Genomic DNA, 20,308 nt, shown 5'->3' with positions numbered 1-20,308 from the left:
CATCTTCGTAGCAGTCTCCACAAGCTTATTATCCTTCACCACTAGCATCACAATTTGTTTCACCACCATTGTCGCGTCCTAACATTAGTGAACATATTGACCTGAATATTAATGAATATATCTCTCCTGGTTGGCCCGATCCAAATAATAATAATTAGTTTACGTTTTTAATTAAATTAAGGTAATTGATATTTTATTATGTTTATTTGATGATTAATTTATTTGTAATTTTGTTTGATGAATATTAATTGTGTTATTAATAATTAATTTTAATTTACGTTAAATTTAATTATATTTAAATAATTATTATAATTTATTTATTCATTATTAAATAAATTCAAATGAATTATTATATTTTAATATTTTTTAAAAAAATTATTAATTAATTACCGGCGGATTAATAGGGGCGGGACCCGCCGATATTAAATGAGTAAAATGCGATGTTGACTACTTTGTACACCGACAGAGTCCGCCCCTAATAATCGCCAATATTAATATATTAGTAGTGGAGTGTCAGTCCGCCGATAATAACCACAATTACCGACAACCTATTACCGGCGGATTGTAGTATTATTACCGGCGAAAGGCTCCGCCGATAATAACCTGTTTTGTTGTAGTGATATATTCCATAAAATATAATCCCGGGATTGTTGCTAAATGGATAATAAATTATATTTCTATTTAAGTATCTGTGTGGATATTCTTATTCATTCCTAACCTACAAGAAGATGATGATCATGATGAAGTATTGTAGTAACAAAAAATGAAAATAATCACTGCGTTTATTGAATAACTAGAAAACATAGTAGTGCTTCGCGCAGTTTTTTGTAATGATTAAACAATATATATTTTTAAATATTTTTTAGGAGATTGTGTGTAAGAGATTCATTTTTACCCTACTTGTACAATATGCTCATTATATGGATACGTAAGGGTGTCTTGAGCGTAATTTTTTTCATGATAAGTTCATTATATAGCGAGTCTCCTGTAGGTTTTCAATAAATTTTGAATAATTAAAGTGCCAAAAATAAAATCCAAACTACTTGTTGTACGTATGCTTTTATTTAATATTAGTATTATTTTATACGTTTTGTGTTGTTTTTTTTGTTTATTATATAAATTTTTTAATATTTTTATATTTTTAGGGTAGAAAATTTATAAATCATGACATTTATATATGGAAGAGGCATTGCCGTTATTGATGATTTTAGATATTTTGTTTTTTAATCATTTAATAATCATAAATAAAATAAAAAATGTAGAAAAATTATAAATAGATTAGAGATTTTGACTTGAATTCTTCTTTTATTTAAAAAATAATGTGTGACATTTTCCAATTTTGACATTGTTCACTTGAGTAGGTTAATTCTATAAAGTCAAGTTTCAAGGATTTTTTACTTCCTATTATTAAGTTCTTTTATGCATAGAGATCGTCTACTTCATTTAGATTTGATGAATTAGATTTCTGGACATGATTATTGTTTACCTTGTATGGTAACTTCTTAAATGTGTGAATATGTTATTGATAAGTGACATTATTCATACTTGTTAGTTATAGAAGTTGGCAAGTTTGATAAGTTATTATATACTATTGCTACTAAAAGATATTACAATACATATGCATATATTAAATTTTTTATGTAGCAGTATATTTTGATGGGATGTTAAATTTAGATTTTTTTTCATTCTATTTACTTGTATCTCTTTCGAAAAAGGTCAAGGATTATTGAGAAAGATTATAGGCTTTTTTTTTTTTTTGGTGAATCAGAAAGAATTCATTACTCCAACAGACAAATACAAACTAAAGCACCTTAATCAAGGCCTTAAACCAACCTATACAACAAAACCCATTATAATCGCTCAAACCAATCTAAATCCTTTTGACTCACTTTCTTAGGCCATCTATAAGAGATTCTATTTTTTACATTAATTTGAACAGACTGTACAATTACATTAGTATGTAAATGATTATGCAGCCACAAAACCTCATTACGCACTCGCCAAATCTGATAAGTCAAAGCTGCAATTGCAGCTGAATACGTGAGCTTCCTGAACTTGCTAGTTTTAGCTCTCTCAATCCAACGTAACACATCTAACAGAGAAGTGGCATTTACATGCCAGCCCAGCCACTGTTGCACCTGCCTAAGATAGATCACACTAATGCCACAACCAAAAAATAAATGGCCAATAGTTTTTATATGACCATCACAGAGAATACAATTTGAATTGCTAATAATATTGAATCTCTAAAGTCTCTCTTTAGTCTTCAACCGATTCTGAACAGCTAGCCAAAGAATAAAGCTATGCTTGGGAATATTTAGTCTCCCCCACACCTCCTTGCACCAATGTACACGATCAGCTGTAGGACAAAGCAGTTGATAGCCCTACCTGATTTGATACCCTTCTGTGAGAACCTGCTGTAATGAAACAAAAATTTTAAACTGATCTTTGACCTTAACAATTTTTTTCCAATACCAACTACTCTGAACAGGAGCTACATAATCCCACCAATCCTTGTCTCTGATATTGTTGACGCCGTTTTTCGTCAACAGTGAAAGAAGAGCACGTAAACAATAATCAGTAATGGCCAATAAAAATACGATAACACAAACACGATTTTTTACGTGGTTCAGCAGATAAATCTGCCTAGTCCACGAGTCTTTGTTATTAAACTTAAGATGATCTCTAAAAATTCTTCAAGGATGAATTCTTTAGAGTTTTTTCTCAAGATCACCAAAATTCCCCTCTCTTACAATGGTGCATGACCTCTCTATTTATAGAGAAGATTTCAGAATACTCTCCCACATATTTCGGGAAGTTACTCTATATATGCAAATAAATTAAATGGCATTAAATGCCTGCAATCCGATATAAAAGGAAACGTCCCCTGAAGATCAGGGGGCGTTTAACTGATCAAATAATATCCCTTGATTGTAGGGGATTTACAGTAATAAATGTAGACCGCGTCTCTTATAGATGACTCATTAGGATATTTAAAGTTGTTATCCTATATCACCAAGGCCTTATTCTCCCAGGTTTCTTATTGACTTTCGAGCTATAACATCTCCCGAGGCCACATGACTTCGAGCTCGTACGCGCGTCAGGCTCGGAGCCCCTGATCCGAGGTCATCCCCGAGAGCAGATGCACCTCGGGGTCTATCTTTCGAGCTTGTGAGGATTTCGAGGCTATCATCTTCGAAATCGTCTTTGCTTCGCAGGCTCGATGTTTAGATTTCGAACATATTCCAGACTTTGCGAGTTCATTCACTATGAATCCAGCTTTCGAGGTCACAATTCTCATGGCTCGAAATCTGGGTATAACAGATATAAACATCATGCACCCATTTAACCCATAAGTTGTCTTTCTTTTCTGAAATAGCCCAAATATACTTGCCAATAGTAGCTATATTCCAGAAAGAACAGTCCTTGAAACCAAGACCTCCAGCTCTTTTTGGTTTGCAAATTTGATCCCAAGCAATGCTACCTAGTCTCATAAAGTTAGCTTGACCTTTCCAAAGAAAAGCTCGGCAAATTGCTGAGATCTTGTCCAAAACCTTCTTAGGGATAATCATAAGTTGATTCCAGTGAGAATGAATTGAGAGCAGCACCGAATTTATTAAGGTGACTCGCCCAGCAAACGAGATATTTCTAGAACTCCAACACCTAATTCGAACTGTCATTTTATCTATTAAAACTTCACAATCCTTCGTTGAAATTCTCTTGGAACAGATGGGCATTCCCAAATATCTCAACAGCAACGAACTCCTACAGAACCCGAAGCATCCAAAACTTGTTGCACCTCATGGTCATTCATACCACAACAGTAGATGGCAGATTTTGAATCATTCGGAATGAGACCAGAAGATTCAGAATACATCTTAAGACCTTGCAACATATAATAGATGGATTTAAACTCACCATGACAAAAAAGTAAAACATCATCCGCAAAAATAAGATGATTAAGTTGAAGTCCCTCACATCTTTCATGAAACTTAAAATCAGCTATCTGACCTATCCTCTGCATGATCCTAGTTAAATATTCCATGCTCAAAACAAAAAGAAGCGGAGACATAGGATCTCCATGCCTTAACCCTCTCTTAGATTCAAAAAAACCATGCAAGGATCCATTAAACATGAGAGAAAATCTTGGAGTTCGCACACACTGCATAACAAGAGTAATGAACTTACTAGGAAAATTAAAAGCTTCAAGCATTTCTTCAATAAAATCCCATTCAAGAGTGTCATACGCTTTTCGCAAATCTAGTTTCATCATACATTTAGCTTTATCAGATTTCCTCCCATAATGTCGAACAAAATTTTGGCAAATCATGATGTTGTGAGCAATAGATCTCCCCTTAACAAACCCACCTTGATTTTGTGCAATTATCTCTGACAATACAGACCTCAACCTAGAGCAAATAAGCTTAGTGGCAATCTTGTATAGCACATTACAACAACCGATTGGCTGGTAATCACTAACATTAGCAGGACACTTGCACTTTGGAATAAGAGTCAAAACAGTGGCATTTATCTCTTTTAAAATCTGCCCCGAATGCAAAAAGGATAGTATTGCATCACTCACCTCATTCCCAACAATATCCCAATGATCTTGGAAAAAGTAACTGTTGTACCCATCAGGACCAGGGGGCCTTGCTTCCAGGAATATCAAAAAGAGCTCTTTTAACATCCTCTCTAGTGAAGGGCACCAACATAAGCTCAGTTTGCTCTCTAGAAAGTATAGAACCTTGAGTAACTAAGCTTGCAATCACCTTCTTTCTATCTATTAGACAGCTACCCAATAATTTCTTATAATAACTAACAAAAACATCAGTTACCATTCCTGGTCGATCAACCCACTCGCCAGAATCAGTTGTGATGGAGTAAATTCTATTTTGACTTCTTCTGTCTCTAATGCTCGCATGAAAAAAGTCTGTATTATCATCCCCCTCTTTAATCCAGTGAATTTTAGCTTTTTGATGCAGGAAAGAGCAGTAAGACTTGTGAACTATAGCATACTTTTCTCTAGCATCCCATTCCAACTTAATCACATTAGCATTAAGATTATAGGCTTTTGTATCATAATTATAAGATTCAATTCAAATTATTGCGTAATTTTTACTACTGCGCAAGTATACGCAATCGAATAAACAAGTAATAGTAGTGGAAATATATTATCGTTCCGACAGGGAATTGATCTAATAATTACCAATAGTAAACTTTTATTTCTATTTGACTAATAAAATTTTAATGACAATTAACACTGAACAATAAACTAAGAAAGCACAATTTAATTAACGAAATTTAATATAAGTGAAAGATTAGAGTATTCTAATTTCATCAACCTACAATTCTATTCAATCAATAATACAACTAGTATGTGTTTTATGATCTATGGTTATAGCAAGTTTACTATTGACAATTCTATTCTTTCTCAAGATATAAAATATTCAGTTTACCTGTGAATTTTCTACATGTCTGTGATAAATTCTACACATAAACCGCATTAAGAACAAAAACCTAATTGCTACACAAACCAATTTGATACTTTCGTTCTAAATTGAAATCTATGTCTATTGTCTAAAGCTATTCCAATTCTCACTTTTCAGATATTGAATTAAAACCAATAGTCATGCAACAGATGGCCAGTCAATTACAAGCATTAAACATAAGAACAATAGATAACCATAAATTCAAAGATTCATAGAAATTGCATTAAAGACGAATAGAATATCCAGTGACTACATTAAAATACTCTAAATACGAATTTAGTTCATAATATTAAACTTCATCACACAATCTAAAATTCAAAAGCATAAATAAACACAAACAAAATAAACGTGGATTCTTCTCTGTTTCTTCTCCTTTGCCGTCAGAATGCTTCCCCTTCTCCTGTCCCTCTCGATCTTCTTTTTATTCTTTTTACAAAAATCCAAAAACCTACGAATTTCCATGAAAATTTCCAAAAATGCCCTCGTGCCAATATATCGCCTATAATGCTGCGATATATCGCTCGGTGAATTTTCTCGATGAAAACGCGAGTTTCTAATGTCGTTCTGTTTAAACCGAATTTTGGAATTCCACAAGTGGCGATATATCGCCCAAGACAGACGATATATCGCCTGTCCCATATTTCCAAAGATTAGCCAATTTTCGGCTACTAAAATAAACATTTAACCAAATTCTCAAACAAATCAGAATTATTACGACACACTGCACAAGTTCACCAAACAGATTAAATAGAAACTTTCTCTTGAGAAAAACAACCAAATCAATTTGAAAATGTTATAAATAAACGTACATTTTGTACGCTTATCAATCCCATTCCAACTTAATCACATTAGCATTAAGATTATAGGCTTTTGTATCATAATTATAAGATTCAATTCAAATTATACTAAAACTTCACATATAATAATAATATCCATCGAGAATAATATTTAATTAATTTAAAAAATAGTTATTTAAATTTAAATTTATATTCATATAAAAATATATATAATTTATTTATAAATATCTTTAATTTTAAAAAAAGTCTATTGTTGTATAAAATCGATACGCAAGTGAATGTAATCGTAACAAGTAATAAAGAGTAAGTGAGATCGTTCCCACGAGGACTGTATATTAAGTACCAAAACTTAACTCAAATTTCTATTTGGCTAACGATAATTGAGTCACAAGAATTAACTAAAAATATAACACAAAAACCTGAAATTAACTTCAAGAACTGAAAATAAATCACGTTAAGAAAATTCAATGGATTAAGAACTAGGGCAATCAATTTCATCAACCATCCCCTTTAATTCTCCTTAACACAAATCTTACTATTCAATTTTTCTCTCGTGATAGTAGGTCAATAATAATAACTTATATTCGTACTAGGATATATAAGTCTCAATCCTATGCAAATTTTCTACATCTCTGTGATAAATAAACATAAGATAGGCATTAAGATTAACAACCCTAAAACTACACAGACCCCACAAGTACTCTCATCCTAATATGAAATCTATGTTCATTCAATTACAGCATATTCAATTCTCACTTCTCAGATTTCGAATTAAAAATCATATATTTCATGTCAATGTTGATCAATCATTCACAATCATTAAATTCAAATTGAATGAATCACAAGATCAAAATTGAAATCATAAAACTTGCATTAATTTAAAATAAAGGTTCAGGAGAATCCATTAACACCCTAGAAAAATAGTTTAGTTCATAATAGAATTCATAATAACCATAGAAGAATTAAAAAGAATCCAAAATACAGAAATTAAAAGTAGAAAATAAGAAAAATGTGATGAATTCTTTGATTCCACATGCAATTCTCCACAATGTGCCTCTCTCTTTCTCCTAGGGTTAATCTCCCCTTAAAAACATCATTAAGAAAGCTTTTATAGCCTCTAATTAATTATGTGCAAAAAGACAAAATTGCCCTTGAAAAATGCCCTAATTTTTGCTTCCGTACGGACTGGCGCCGCAACTCCATCTGGTAGCACAGCGGCTCTAATGTGCTTCGCGTTCCATATTTTTTCTTTGGAGTATGTAGCGCTATAGTGCTGTTTGATAGAGCCGCAGCTCTAATTCTCATTTTAATAGAGCCTCAGCTCTGTCTGATAGAGTCGTAGCTCAAATTCTGGCTAATTCTTTTTTTTCTTCTCTGTAACTCTTAGGGCTGCGGCTCTACACCATAGAGTTACGGCTCTAATTCCAACTCTTCACCAAATCATCAATTTGACCCCCGGTTTCGCCTAGTTTCCATTCCTTAGCCCGTTTAACACCGTTTCTTCAAGAATTAAGCGTTTTTCCTCCAATTTCAAGCTATTTCCTTAATAACCACACTTAATCCTGAAAACACAATAAACATCGGCATAATATCGCACAAAACCAAATAAAATAGTAAAATTGCATCTTAAAACACGCCATAAATGTAACGCCCCACGTCACTATGGTTGCTTCCTGGAATGACGACTGACCCTACAAACCAACATGAGTCTTTCCAGCGTGCTTTGTCCTCACTCGCATGCTTCCTGGGAAAACTTCCGAGGAGGTCACCCATCATGAGATTGCTCCAGGTCAAGCACGCTTAACTTTGGAGTTCTCAAGTGATGGGCTACTGATAAACGAGTTTTAGGCTCGTTTATGGTCTAGTTTTATGGTGTTTTTCGTTAGTATAGGATTATTTTATTGAGGAATTATGCTCGTTTGTTCATGTTTTGTGTTTTCCATGCTAAATTTGTGAAAAGAGTGAAAAGGAGTGAAAGTGGAAGAAAATCTAGTTAAGTTTGAGAAAATTGAGTTTTTCGAGATTGATATGTGCGAGTTTTGATGCTGCTAATAGCGCTACAACACTATCAAAGGAGCGGCATAGCGCTAGGAAGGATTTGAAGAACATATTGATTCTGGAAGTAGCGCCCCAGCGCTACAAATGCAGCGCCACAACGCTATCACAAACAACCAAGCAGCGCCCCAGCGCTACATCAAGGGCGCTACAACGCTAGTAAACAAATTTCTTATGTATTTTGGTTCTGACTATAGCGCTCAAGATGCAACGCTACAGCGCTGGTTACGCGTTTTCCAGATTTTAAACCACTTTTTGAAGGGCAATCTGGTCTTTTCACTTGGGAACCTTGAAAGACTATTTAAGGAACATTATTCTGCGATTCTAAGAGGAGGCTTAGTTTTATAAACCCTAGATTAGAATAGGCTGCTGTAATTGATTTTCTTTTTTTCATCTGCATTCTTTAGGTTAATTTTCATGAACAATTATCTGAAGTTAATTTTTATTATGTTAGCCATGAACTAATTTCTTTTATCTAGGGGTTAATGTAGTCACTGGGATTTTTATTTAATTTTATTATGATATTCTAATGATATTCCTTTTCTATTCTAATCTATATGATGTTTGTTTAATGCTAGTAAATAATTGATCACTATTTACTTGATTTAATAGTTTTTATTCAAAATTCGAAATATGAGAATTGATTATTGTATAGATATAGGTTGCATATTGGATGAAAGTACCTGTATGACTTGTGTAGAAATTAGGGTTCCATGTTTAATGCCTTCTATATGTTCAAGTTTATCACAAAAATGTAGAAAACCTGCATATAGATTGAGATCTTATATCTTGAAAAAGAATAGGAATCGATTATATTAACCTGCTATTAGGATAGAAAGAACAGATTTAGAATTGATTATTAAAATTAATAGAATAAACAGTTGATGAAGTTAATTCCTAGGCTTTTATTTATTGATTGTTGATTAGTTGATCCATTGTTTTGTTTCCAGTTATTTAAATATTTTGTCCATAAGTTAGAATATCACTTTGATTTTTATTCTGTTCAGCATAATTTTCATTGACCAAATAGAAAGTTAAAGTGCAATTAGTGGTATTTGGAAATCAGTCTTCATGGGATCGACACTCTTCTTATCATATATTACTTGATTCGACCACGTATACTTGCGTGTTAATTTTGACAGATCAGCTACCGAAAAGAAGATGCATCTTGTTGGTTGATGTGTGTCGTATGCCGTATCAAATTTAATTATTGATTTTACTAGTTCCTTATACCGACTATTTCAGTATAGTGATAAATAAGGGTCGAACCCACGAGGACTATTATTCAATTTATTATTCAAAATATAAAAACTAATAAAGAAAGGGATTTTGATTTTTAACTCAAAATTAAAAAACATAAACTAAAAAGCAAAAAAGATTGATATTACGATATTAAGAAACAGTTAAAGGTTAATCTCCACCCTTAACAATCATTCCTAATCACTAATAATAAATATTATTCTAATTTCTCAATTAAACTATTAACCCCGCAGATAACGCTGAAGCATACAATTATCCCAGTCTCCCTATTATAAGTAATCAAGGCGAAGCACTCAATAATTAACTATTTTATCTAAGCAATAAATCTATGAATCAAACAATCTATTTAACTTAGATAAAGCATTAAGTCATATGGAAACAAGTTAATCTAGACAATAAATTAAAGAAGCATATAATTCATTTAACCTAGGTTTTATTTTTCATCACAATCAACAATTCTTTTGACATAACTATCAATTGCAATTTATCACTTACACTTAGAATCCTAAACTATTAGGTGAGTAGTAATTCTAAGATGACAATTGAATAATGTAAAACCTTAATTAGTTAGCCACCTAACAAGAAATCACAAAATTCATAACATTCAATTGGAAAAATAGAAACAATTTAATATTGAGAGAAATTAAAGAATAATACTCATTATCAACAATCAAAAATTAATGTCTTGGGTTTTGAATTAACCGTTAACCTAAAAAGAACCTACTCCATAATAGTAATCATAATCACAAACATAATTATAATTAAGATTAAAGAGATTAAGGGAAGAAAAGAAACTAAATTGATGAACAATAGTGTTGTAGTCTTCTCTCCAGCCCTTTCTGAGTCTTTTTTCTCTCCTAAACCGTCATAAAAACCTCCTCTAAAATTAACCTTAATAATCTTTTATAGTTTCAATTAAATACTAATTAAAAATTTGAAAACGACGTCGCAAGCTGCAGCCTGGAAAATGCGTGCCGCGGCCTAGAATAAAATTTGTGCTGAAATTGGTCACACAGGCAGCGACCTGAAAAAACTGAGCAGCGGCCTGTCTGGAATAGAAAAAACTGAAATGTCAATTCCAATTAAAGTGTCGCGACCTGAATTTTATGAGTCGTGACCTATCTTCAATTTCTTCAATTCTTGACCATAGATAGCTTGTACTTTGCCGCCACTTCAACATTTCAATCCTGAAAACCTGGAATACTCCTAAAACTTCATTTTAACTACACTTGCCATCAAAATGTCAGATTTATCATCATGAAATGCAATGTAGAAAATATGTTGTAGAGTCACGAAACTAAGTTAAAACTACTAAAAATGCTATCTGTTGACGCCGTTTTTCGTCAAATAGTGAAAGAAGAGCACATAAACAATAGTTAATAATGGCCAATTGAAATAAAACAATGTAAACACACGATTTTTACGTGGTTCAGCAGTTAAATCTGCCTAGTCCACGAGTCTTTGTTATTAAACTCAAGATTATCTCTAGGAATTCTTCAAGAAAGAATTCTCCAGAGTTTTCTCTCAAGGATCAGAATTTCGGTCCTTTACAATGATGCATGGCCTCTCTATTTATAGAGAAGGCTGTAGAATACTATCCCACATATTTTGGGTAGTTACTCTTTTTGTATAAATAAAATAAATGGCTTTAAATGCCTATATTCAGATATAAAAGGAAACGTCCCCTGAAGACCAGGAGACGTATAACTGACCAAATAATATCCCACGATTCTAGGGGATTTACAATAATAAATGAGGATTACATCTCATATTTATAACACTTGTAGATATTCAAGGTGGTTATCGCGTATCTCTAAGGCTTTAGCCTCCCAGGTTTCCCGTCATCTATCGAGCTAAGAATATCTCCCGAGGCCACACGGCTTTCGAGATCGTATGTGCGTCGAGCTCGGGACCCCTGATCCGAAGTCGTCCCTGAAGATGAGTGTGTTTCCGAAGCTATCTTTCGAGATCATGAATACTTCGAGGTCGTCTATATCCTGCAAGCTCGACATACAATCCTGGAGCATGTTTCCAACTTTATGAGTCCACTTATTTGCGAATCCAACTTTCGAGGTCATAATTAACATAGCTCGAAATCTGGGTGTAACACTATCATAACACCATCCAAGCATAGAAAAACTTAACAAATATTAATACAAAAAATGACCTTATCATTGGCACAGGTAGTACTCATTAATCAATTTAAGTTGTCTTCAACTGTGTAGTCACATACCTACACAGTCTTAGAATCATCACACTTGACCTTCCCCAAGCGATGTGGGATTGCACAGTTTTTTACCTGGTCTTTCCCTCTGCGGATCATGAGATTCTAGCTGTCACAATAAAAACATATCAAAATCAGCCCTAACATCTACAAAAATATATATGAACATATTATATTATGAATAAAAAATTAATATCTTATTTAAATTTAAAATAATAATAGTAAATTAATTAACCACAATTAAGCAGATAAAAAATAATATGGTTGTGTCAATTTTATTATTTTTTATTCATTTTAAATAATAATAGTAATTAAATAAAAATATAAATATATTAGAACTCGCAATAGCTTCCACACCATTGGAGATAGTGGAAAATCTTTCAATTAATGATGCTACATATTCTATTTGAAGATTTATCGATTAACTTATACTTACTAATTTGTTAAAACTTTGACGTCTCTTTTTTCCCAACCACCTCCAACAATTTCAATATCACTCACACAACATAAACACCCGATAACATCTAAAACATGATAAAAAAAAAATAAGATGAAGATGTTAGAATTTCAAGATCAATAATTTAAAATAAAAACTTTAAAGATTAACAAACATTAATAATTGAATAAATACCCGAGAGGATTGTGTTATCATTATTAACATGTAAACCAATCAAATTTGGAGATATGAATTGGAATTCATTTAAAATTGAAATTGAAAGAATTTAGAGAGAAGAAGAGAAAAAAAGAAAAGAAATTAGAGTAGAGGAAAATATGAGATTAATAGAGAATGTTTAGAATATATATAGATTTACAAATATATATTTATGTATATTTAAATAATTATATCTTATAAATATCTCATTTAGATTTAAAAAATATATATTTATTATTATTATAAACTATAAAATGAATAAAACAAATTAGATTAAAGGAGAAAATAGATAGAGTGGTTTGAAGAGTTTTTGGAGTGTCACATCATCACCTTGGTGCATATATGAATTGGAATTCATTGAAAATTGAAATTGAAAGAATTTAGAGAGAATAAGAGAAAAAAAAAATTAGAGTAAAAGAAAATATGAGATTAATAGAGAATGTTTAGAATATCTATAGATTTACAAATAGATTTTTATCAATATTTAAAGATTATATATTATATATTTAATATAATATTAAGTTTAATTAAATTTTATTTAATTTATAAAATATATGGTTTTATTATTTTTAAATAATTATTATTGTAAAATATCTCAAAAATATCATATTTTAATTTGTTTAATTATTTATTTAATTTAATTTAATTTTAAATCATGTTTACAATCTACCATTAAATATAAGAATATTCCGTTAAAATTAACGAAAAAAAATTAAAAAATTGTTAAAACAAAAAAATTGTGTTATGTACACTTATTATATAGAAGAGATATTAAAAAGACATTACATTAATAACGAAATCTTTAAAATAACTCATTTAAATAAATAAAGTTTTGTGTATAACTTTTTAGTGAAGAATTGCTTTTTAATATTATATTTCAAAAGGGAAATTTTACCCTTTATGCATCATAATATATTTAATTTTTTTTAAATGACAACATAAAAATTCTCCCCATATTATGCCCCCTCTTATATTTTGGACACAAATACCCTCCTCCCCTCCTCACTCAAATTTAACACTTCACTCTCTCTATCTCTTTCTCTCATCCCTCATTTACAGCCATTTTTTCACAGCTCGGAGGTGGAACGGATTGGAAGTTTCTTGGCGTTTTTAAGAGAAAAAATCATGGGTAAGTATCATTTCATTAATTTACTTATGAATATGAAATGCCATAGTTAGATATTAGATTTGAACTGTTCCGCAGTTGATTTTGTATTTTTTTCTGCAACTTTTGAACTGTTCTTCGGATCTGAGATTTCCAAAATCGATAGTACATCGATGCTCCATCGATTCCCCATCGATTCCATGTCGATGCTAATGCGAACATCTAAATTAGATGATATTTTCGATGTAATATCGATGGTGTATCGATGTTGCATCGATGTCATATATGTTGATTTGGTTCAGCGTCGATATGGACTCGATATGGACTCGATGTGGCATCGATGTGGCATCGATGTAACATCGACGCTGAACCAAATAAACACATATGGCATCGATGGCATTTCGATACACCATCGATACTAACGTCGAAATTCGCCTCAGTATCGATATGGCATATCGATACTGAGGCAAATATATATGGTATCGATGGTGGTATCGATGTTGAATCGATGCCATATATGTTTATTTGGTTCAGCGTCGGTAAGGCATCGATGTGGCATCGAAATGGTATCACATCGAAATGGCAACCATCAGCATCGATGATGCATCGAAATGTCATCAATGTGGCATCGATTTTGAACTACAATACAGATTTTCATAGGCATCGATTTACCATCGATTCTTCATAGATTACACTTTATTTTTATAATTTTCTTATGTTTTTTTTTTTGTAAATTTGCAGGTTCCAGAGTTAATATAATTGTTTCTTACAACGGTGTTTGGGAACAGAAAGGAGAAAAATGGAATTTCAAAGCTGGTTCGAACACTATAATACATGTACCAATTGATGTTGGTTACATAGAATTATTGGAGAAGTTGTATTCAAAGTTGAAAGTGGATAGGTCATTGTTTGACTTAAAGTTGGAAGTGTCGTTTACATGCAATGATTTTAGTGTAGATCCCATTGAAATCACAGATGATGAAGGAGTTAGTGCTCTTATTCTTGAAAATTCAAAGTCCTTAAAACATCGGGTTCCTTTATGCGTTAGTTCGATTGCAAAGAACATTGCTCTTATTGATCCATCTCCTAGAGCGAGTGTTAATATGGAAAGTCATAATCAATCATGCACGGCTATTCCACAAACAGCTACTGGGCCAAGTGTATGCATGGGAGGTCCTAGTCATAATGAAACTTTTTTCCCCCAACAAATCTCCCGCATGATGATGGGTATGAGTATGAGCCTTATGTCAATGACGATCCAGTTGCCCTTTTTGGTGATGATGATGAAAGAGTTGAGGGGTGCAGTAGTTCTGATGATAACTCAGAGGATCAGTTGTCGGTGCTACATGTGGTTCAAGTAGATAATTTAAATGTACGACCATTGCCAAGTCGTCAAGAAAGCCAAGGACGGAGGACTGCTGGATCAGAGAGCAGTCGTCCAACTACACAAGATGATGGAAATAGATGGAGTTCTCCAGCGTATACTGCTGAAGATATCCCATGCCCCTCTTATGTTATCCCCACGTTATCTGGGGTGAGTTGTGGAGTAATAGAAGTTGGGAAAGTTTTTGAGAACAAGTTAGAGTTGAAGGCGAAGGCACACTTGTATGCAATGAAGCAGAACTTCGAGTTTGTGGTGAAGAAGTCAGGTACTGAAGTTTGGTATATCACTTGCAAGGATCCTGATTGTGGGTGGAGATTGAGGGGGAAGAGAATTCCTAAATCTGATATGTTCGAGATAACTCGTTTCACCAACAAACACACTTGCTCACTTGACCTCCGACATAAAGGCCATTGCCAAGCTGCACCTTGGGTTATTGGTCATTGCATAAAGAAAAAATATCAGACTAGATCGAATGCGTACATGGCAAACAATATAAGAGAGGACATTAAGAATGATTATGGCATTGAGTTGTCATATGGAAAAGCTTGGAGATGCCGAGAGAAGGCTCTTTCTTATGTCAGAGGGACACTGGAAGCATCCTACCAGAAGTTACCATCGTACCTGTTCATGCTTCAACAGAAAAATCCCGGGACGTTGACAGATTTTGTCACTGAGGAAGATCGATTCAAATATTGCTTTTTCTCACTCGGAGTTAGTAGAAGAGGGTTTCGTACATGTCGTCCTGTGTTATGTGTGGACGGTACCTTTTTAAAGACAAAATACGGTGGGCAGATGTTATGTGCAGTCGCACTGGATGCAAATAACCATCTATATCCAGTTGCATTTGGTATTGTGGATAGTGAGAATCATGATTCTTGGAAGTATTTCATGTCAAAGCTAAAAGAAGCGATTGGGGAAGTCGAGGACCTGGCGTTTGTATCTGACAGGCATGCAAGTATTACGCATGCCTTGGAAACTATTTTCCCCGATGCCTATCACGGTGCTTGCAACCACCACATTAGTATGAATGTGGTTGCTAAATTCAAGACTGATCATTGTCATGTGTTGATGTATAATGCGGCATATGCTTTTAGGAAATTTGAGTTCCACGCTAACTTCGAAAAAATCAAATCAAAAGACCCAGCCATTGCTCAATACCTAGAAGGAATGGGTTTTGATAAGTGGTCCCGTGCTTACTTTCCTGGAAATAGGTATGTCATTGTCAATTGTATTTTAATTTTTGAAATCTTCTAAATGTATGTTACTATTAAATTTTAGTTTTCCTGGATACTAGGTATAATATAATGACAAGCAATTACGCTGAAAGTTTCAACAATAAGACCCGGGACGCTAGGAGCTTTCCGATAACTACATTCGTCGAATTTATTCGCTTCACACTACAGTCCTGGTTCTGTAATAGGAGAGAAACTAGCGAGAAGACAACTACCACTCTTGCACCGACCTATGAGAAAAATTTGGTGGATATGGCTGAGAAAGCTCGATTCTTGATTCCTTATGCAATAGGGAGGCATGAGTTCCATGTGTTAGATGGTGAGCTGAATGGTGAAGTCGACCTCCTGAATAAGACATGCACATGCGGCGTGTTTCAGATTATTGGTATCCCATGTGCTCATGCACTATCTGGATCCCTTAAGCGAGGGGTGAACTTTTATTCGTTGTGTTCAGATTACTATAAAATTGAGACATGGAGGTCCTCTTACATAGAATCTATATATCCTACTGGTAACGAGGAAGAGTGGATTGTTCCACACGACATTATGACAATAACAGTGAGAACACCTGTGCAGAAAAACCTGGTTGGTCGTCCAAAGAAAAAACAAGGTAGGCCTAAGACGAAACGCCATCCTTCCAATGGAGATAAATTGGTTGTTCCACGCAAGTGCAGCACTTGTGGAGGTCTAGGCCATAATAGGGCAACTTGTAAAGTTCGTGTTTGAAATTTATGGCATCAATGTTAAACTTTTTATTTGGGTACTAATGGTCTTTGTTACTCTTTTTATTTGTGTATTGATGGACTTTGTTACTCTTTTTATTTGTGTATTAATGGACTTTGTTACTCTTTATATTTGTGTATTAATGGACTTTGTTAATCGAAACGACATTTTTTATATACAATACTAAGGAGAAATATACTATTGTGTGTCATCGAAATCAAAATAAATGTTCTAACATCAAGGGTACACATTCTCATAAAAAATGTCGATGCATAATTTATCCCTGAAGTACTGAATGTTGTCCTCGATGGCATATGATAAGGGAATGTCTCCAAGAATGAACTCCAAGTGTTTGATGGCGAATACACCGCAATCTCCGCTGAAACCAAGAAATCTTTATTGTGAGTGTATTGAAAATTAAAGGAGAACATTATTGAAAATCTAAATTTAGTACGTCTACCTGGTTCTAGACTGTGGGACAATATCAGTGGACATGCGCCGCCAATCAAAGTTTGGAACGGTGATCTTCGGTCTAGCTATTTTTAACTTGGGGTGTCCTTTAAACATACCAGAAGCGTTGAGTAAAGATGGAAGCATCCTAGTCCAAGGCTCCATCAACTCAGACAACTTATTATGGCTAAAGTTAGAATGATCTGAGTCAAATACAGTGATCATCCAATCAGCGAAATTTATTTCGCAAAGGACCCAGTGCCGATTTTCCATGCACCAGTGGAAGTAGACCTCGTTGCAATCACCCCAAGGCTTCTTGTACTTTTTGGCATCTCCTTTCAGGAAATCAAGAATGTCCGAGTCCCATTGGTAAGTCCTGCCATATTTCTTGAATTCCTCGTATCTGGCAGGAATATATTGTGCAAATGATGAATCAAGTACGGTGGCTTTCACGGGGTACGTCTTCGGCAACTCAAAAAGACGTCTCCGTATAAGATAATTCGCAGCGTCGAGATGCTGCAAATAAATAGAGTAACGTTAAGGAAGAGTGGATTGTTAAAATGAGATAAATGTTCTAACAAACATAAGAGACTTACAGTTTCTGCCAACCATTCTTTTGCCACCTTCAACTTCAAGAACCAAACAGGGGTCCCATCACAACATTCCAACTTCCTCGGTCTGCTGTTATCAATCTCACCGAGTACCCATCGGTTAAAAGTTGTCAACATATCTTGATCCAACACCTTTAAAGGAAGGATCGTAACTGGGTCCTTGAACTTTGGTTTCTTGGCTGCTGGAGTATAGTCCTCGTACCTTACTGGTCTCTGTCTAGTACGCTTACCTGTAAAGGAGCAATTAGTATCTATTCTTTTTAAAACAAAAAGAAACTCATGGATTAGTCGTACCTAAGACCGTCTGCACTGGCTGAGAAGGTGTGGCTTCTCCAACAGAAGGCTCGTAACATGAGGGGAGAATGTTGTACTCTACATCATCTGTTGGAGTGGGTGCATGAGTATGTGCAGGAGTAGGTGCAGGAGTAGGTATACTACCTAGTGTTGCCAGCTTCTCTAATATGACTTCTTGATTTTTAAGGACGATACCTAGAGTGGCCTTAACATCGTCCACTACACCTGATAGTCTGGCTATCTCACCCAACACCTCCTCATAAGCCCCAGGAGCAGGAGCAGGAGCAGAAGTAGGTTCTGTACTAGTATCTGGAGCAGACTCTGTCGGGGCATCCTCCACAAATATGCCAGCCTCAACGGCTATCTCAGCCACCGCAACAGCCTCTGCCTCAGGATCGTAAGGTCTTCCATCCTCTGGTGCAGGCTGGATCATATTCTGCAGCATCGCATACCTAGGAGCATCCCCCTCTGTCCTCTGATATACGGCATCAAAGAAGTCTCGCTCATTTGTTCGAGGCCTTAGGATAGAAATGCATGACAACTGTAATGGAAACACAACTATCAAATTAGAAATGACATAAGTTGATTAGTATAATTCAAAATTTCTTGAATTATTTAAATGTTTTATAACTTACATGTCTCCTCGCAAGTACATCCTTCAAATGCAAATGCTTCGGCTGGCCTATGCTCTCCCACTGTAGCATCCTAGGGAACTTGAATCCACAGGGCTTGGCGTGTTCCTTCTGTAAATCAAGAATCGTCTCGTACGCCCAATATTGCAAGGCTGGTGGATACCCCTTGCAAGTGTACTTTGCCTCCACCTTAAAACCCTTATAAGACTCTGCCTCAATGATCTTCTTCGCCTTCTTACCTGGTATTGTACCACCAATCGCTTTCATATCTCTATTGAATTGTTTCACAGTTGTATCGAATGAAAGGGATCCCCATGGATACTTCTCAAAATAATCTAAATCCTCGACCATCGACAATGAATCTCGCCAAATAGCATTGTCGTTCTCAACGCCCAATAGTATCCCCTCCACAAAGTAAACCAAACTGAGCTTGTACAAATCATCAGGTACATCGCACATACTAAAAGCTCGTTCCAAGATACTGAACCGAATGTCTTTTTCGGGTTCCACACTGAAATATGTATCAACTAGGCGGGAGGAAGTAATGTGAGGTTCAATGTCAACGGCAAGTGGTGGACAGGAGCAGCTCAGGCCGGTGATAATGGCGAACTCGTGCACCCCAAACTTACATAAGTTTGGGCCCATCAAGAAGTGCACCTCATCACCACGCGGAGACTTGACCTTCCGCAAAAGTAGTGTGTGAACCAATGCCCCAGAGAACGAAAAGGGAGGGGCTGTGAAGAATGGTCCAAAAACAGACTCATTCACCCTCCCCAACAATCCATGCTCCTCAAATCTTTTCTTCAATTTTGTTAACCTCCCGGAACCCCTATAGGTCATACGACCGACATAATGATCCTCCATAGGGATCTCAAGTGGTGGGATACGTTTGGGTGGCATCTGCAAAATATCCAAAAAAAAAAAAGAATTAGTTGAATTTATAAAAAATACTCAATCTTTTGTTGTAATCGATGCTCCATCGATTCTCCATTGATGGTATATCGATGCCATGTCGATTCTTTCATAATCGATACTGAAGTATAATCGATGCCACATCGATGCCACATCGAGTCCATATCGATGCTGAACATATATGGCATCGATTCGACATCGATACACCATCGAAAATAACATCTCAATCGGATGTTCGCATCAGCATCGACATGGCATCGATGCAGCCTTTCGAGTCCACATCGATTCTTCATCGATGCCATGTCGATGCTGATGCGAACATCCAATTGAGATGTTATTTTCGATGGTGTATCGATGGTGTATCGATGTCGAATCGATGCCATATATGTTCAGCATCGATATGGACTCGATGTGGCATCGATTATACTTCAGTATCGATTATGCATCGATTATGAAAGAATTGACATGGCATCGATATACCATCGATG

At 34.7% G+C, this 20,308-nt stretch overlaps 2 protein-coding genes across 2 annotated transcripts; one reads left to right on the top strand and one right to left on the bottom strand.

Moving 5' to 3' along the window:
• Nucleotides 1-15,593: 15,593 nt before the first annotated feature.
• Nucleotides 15,594-16,924, top strand: LOC133794946 (uncharacterized). Its single transcript, XM_062232386.1, has 2 exons — nt 15,594-16,177; nt 16,261-16,924. Exons 1-2 carry the CDS (start codon nt 15,594-15,596, stop codon nt 16,922-16,924), a joined length of 1,248 nt encoding a protein of 415 aa, XP_062088370.1.
• A 145-nt stretch (nt 16,925-17,069) lies between these two features.
• Nucleotides 17,070-18,721, bottom strand: LOC133794945 (uncharacterized). Its single transcript, XM_062232385.1, has 4 exons — nt 18,277-18,721; nt 17,968-18,212; nt 17,382-17,887; nt 17,070-17,300 (listed from the first exon to the last, which is right to left on the bottom strand). The coding sequence occupies exons 1-4, from the start codon at nt 18,719-18,721 to the stop codon at nt 17,159-17,161; spliced, it is 1,338 nt and encodes a 445-aa protein (XP_062088369.1). The 3' UTR covers nt 17,070-17,158.
• Between the last annotated feature and the right edge of the window lie 1,587 nt (nt 18,722-20,308).

The sequence above is a fragment of the Humulus lupulus genome, chromosome 8 (assembly GCF_963169125.1).
Source record: "Humulus lupulus chromosome 8, drHumLupu1.1, whole genome shotgun sequence".
In the NCBI taxonomy this organism is placed as follows: Eukaryota; Viridiplantae; Streptophyta; class Magnoliopsida; order Rosales; family Cannabaceae; genus Humulus; species Humulus lupulus.
The sequence above is the reverse complement of the archived record's forward strand: the minus strand, read 5'-3'. Positions and strand labels throughout refer to the sequence as shown.

What these genes read in the sequence shown, in the direction of transcription:
- LOC133794946 (XM_062232386.1), top strand. Translation starts at nt 15,594, where the DNA reads ATGCTTCAACAGAAAAATCCCGGGACGTTGACAGATTTTGTCACTGAG. An exon ending in GCTTACTTTCCTGGAAATAG is followed by an intron (nt 16,178 to 16,260) that starts GTATGTCATTGT and finishes CCTGGATACTAG; the next exon opens with GTATAATATAATGACAAGCA.
- LOC133794945 (XM_062232385.1), bottom strand. Translation starts at nt 18,721, where the DNA reads ATGCTGCAGAATATGATCCAGCCTGCACCAGAGGATGGAAGACCTTAC. An exon ending in AAGAATGGTTGGCAGAAACT is followed by an intron (nt 17,888 to 17,967) that starts GTAAGTCTCTTA and finishes ATTTATTTGCAG; the next exon opens with CATCTCGACGCTGCGAATTA. An exon ending in GTCCCACAGTCTAGAACCAG is followed by an intron (nt 17,301 to 17,381) that starts GTAGACGTACTA and finishes TCTTGGTTTCAG; the next exon opens with CGGAGATTGCGGTGTATTCG.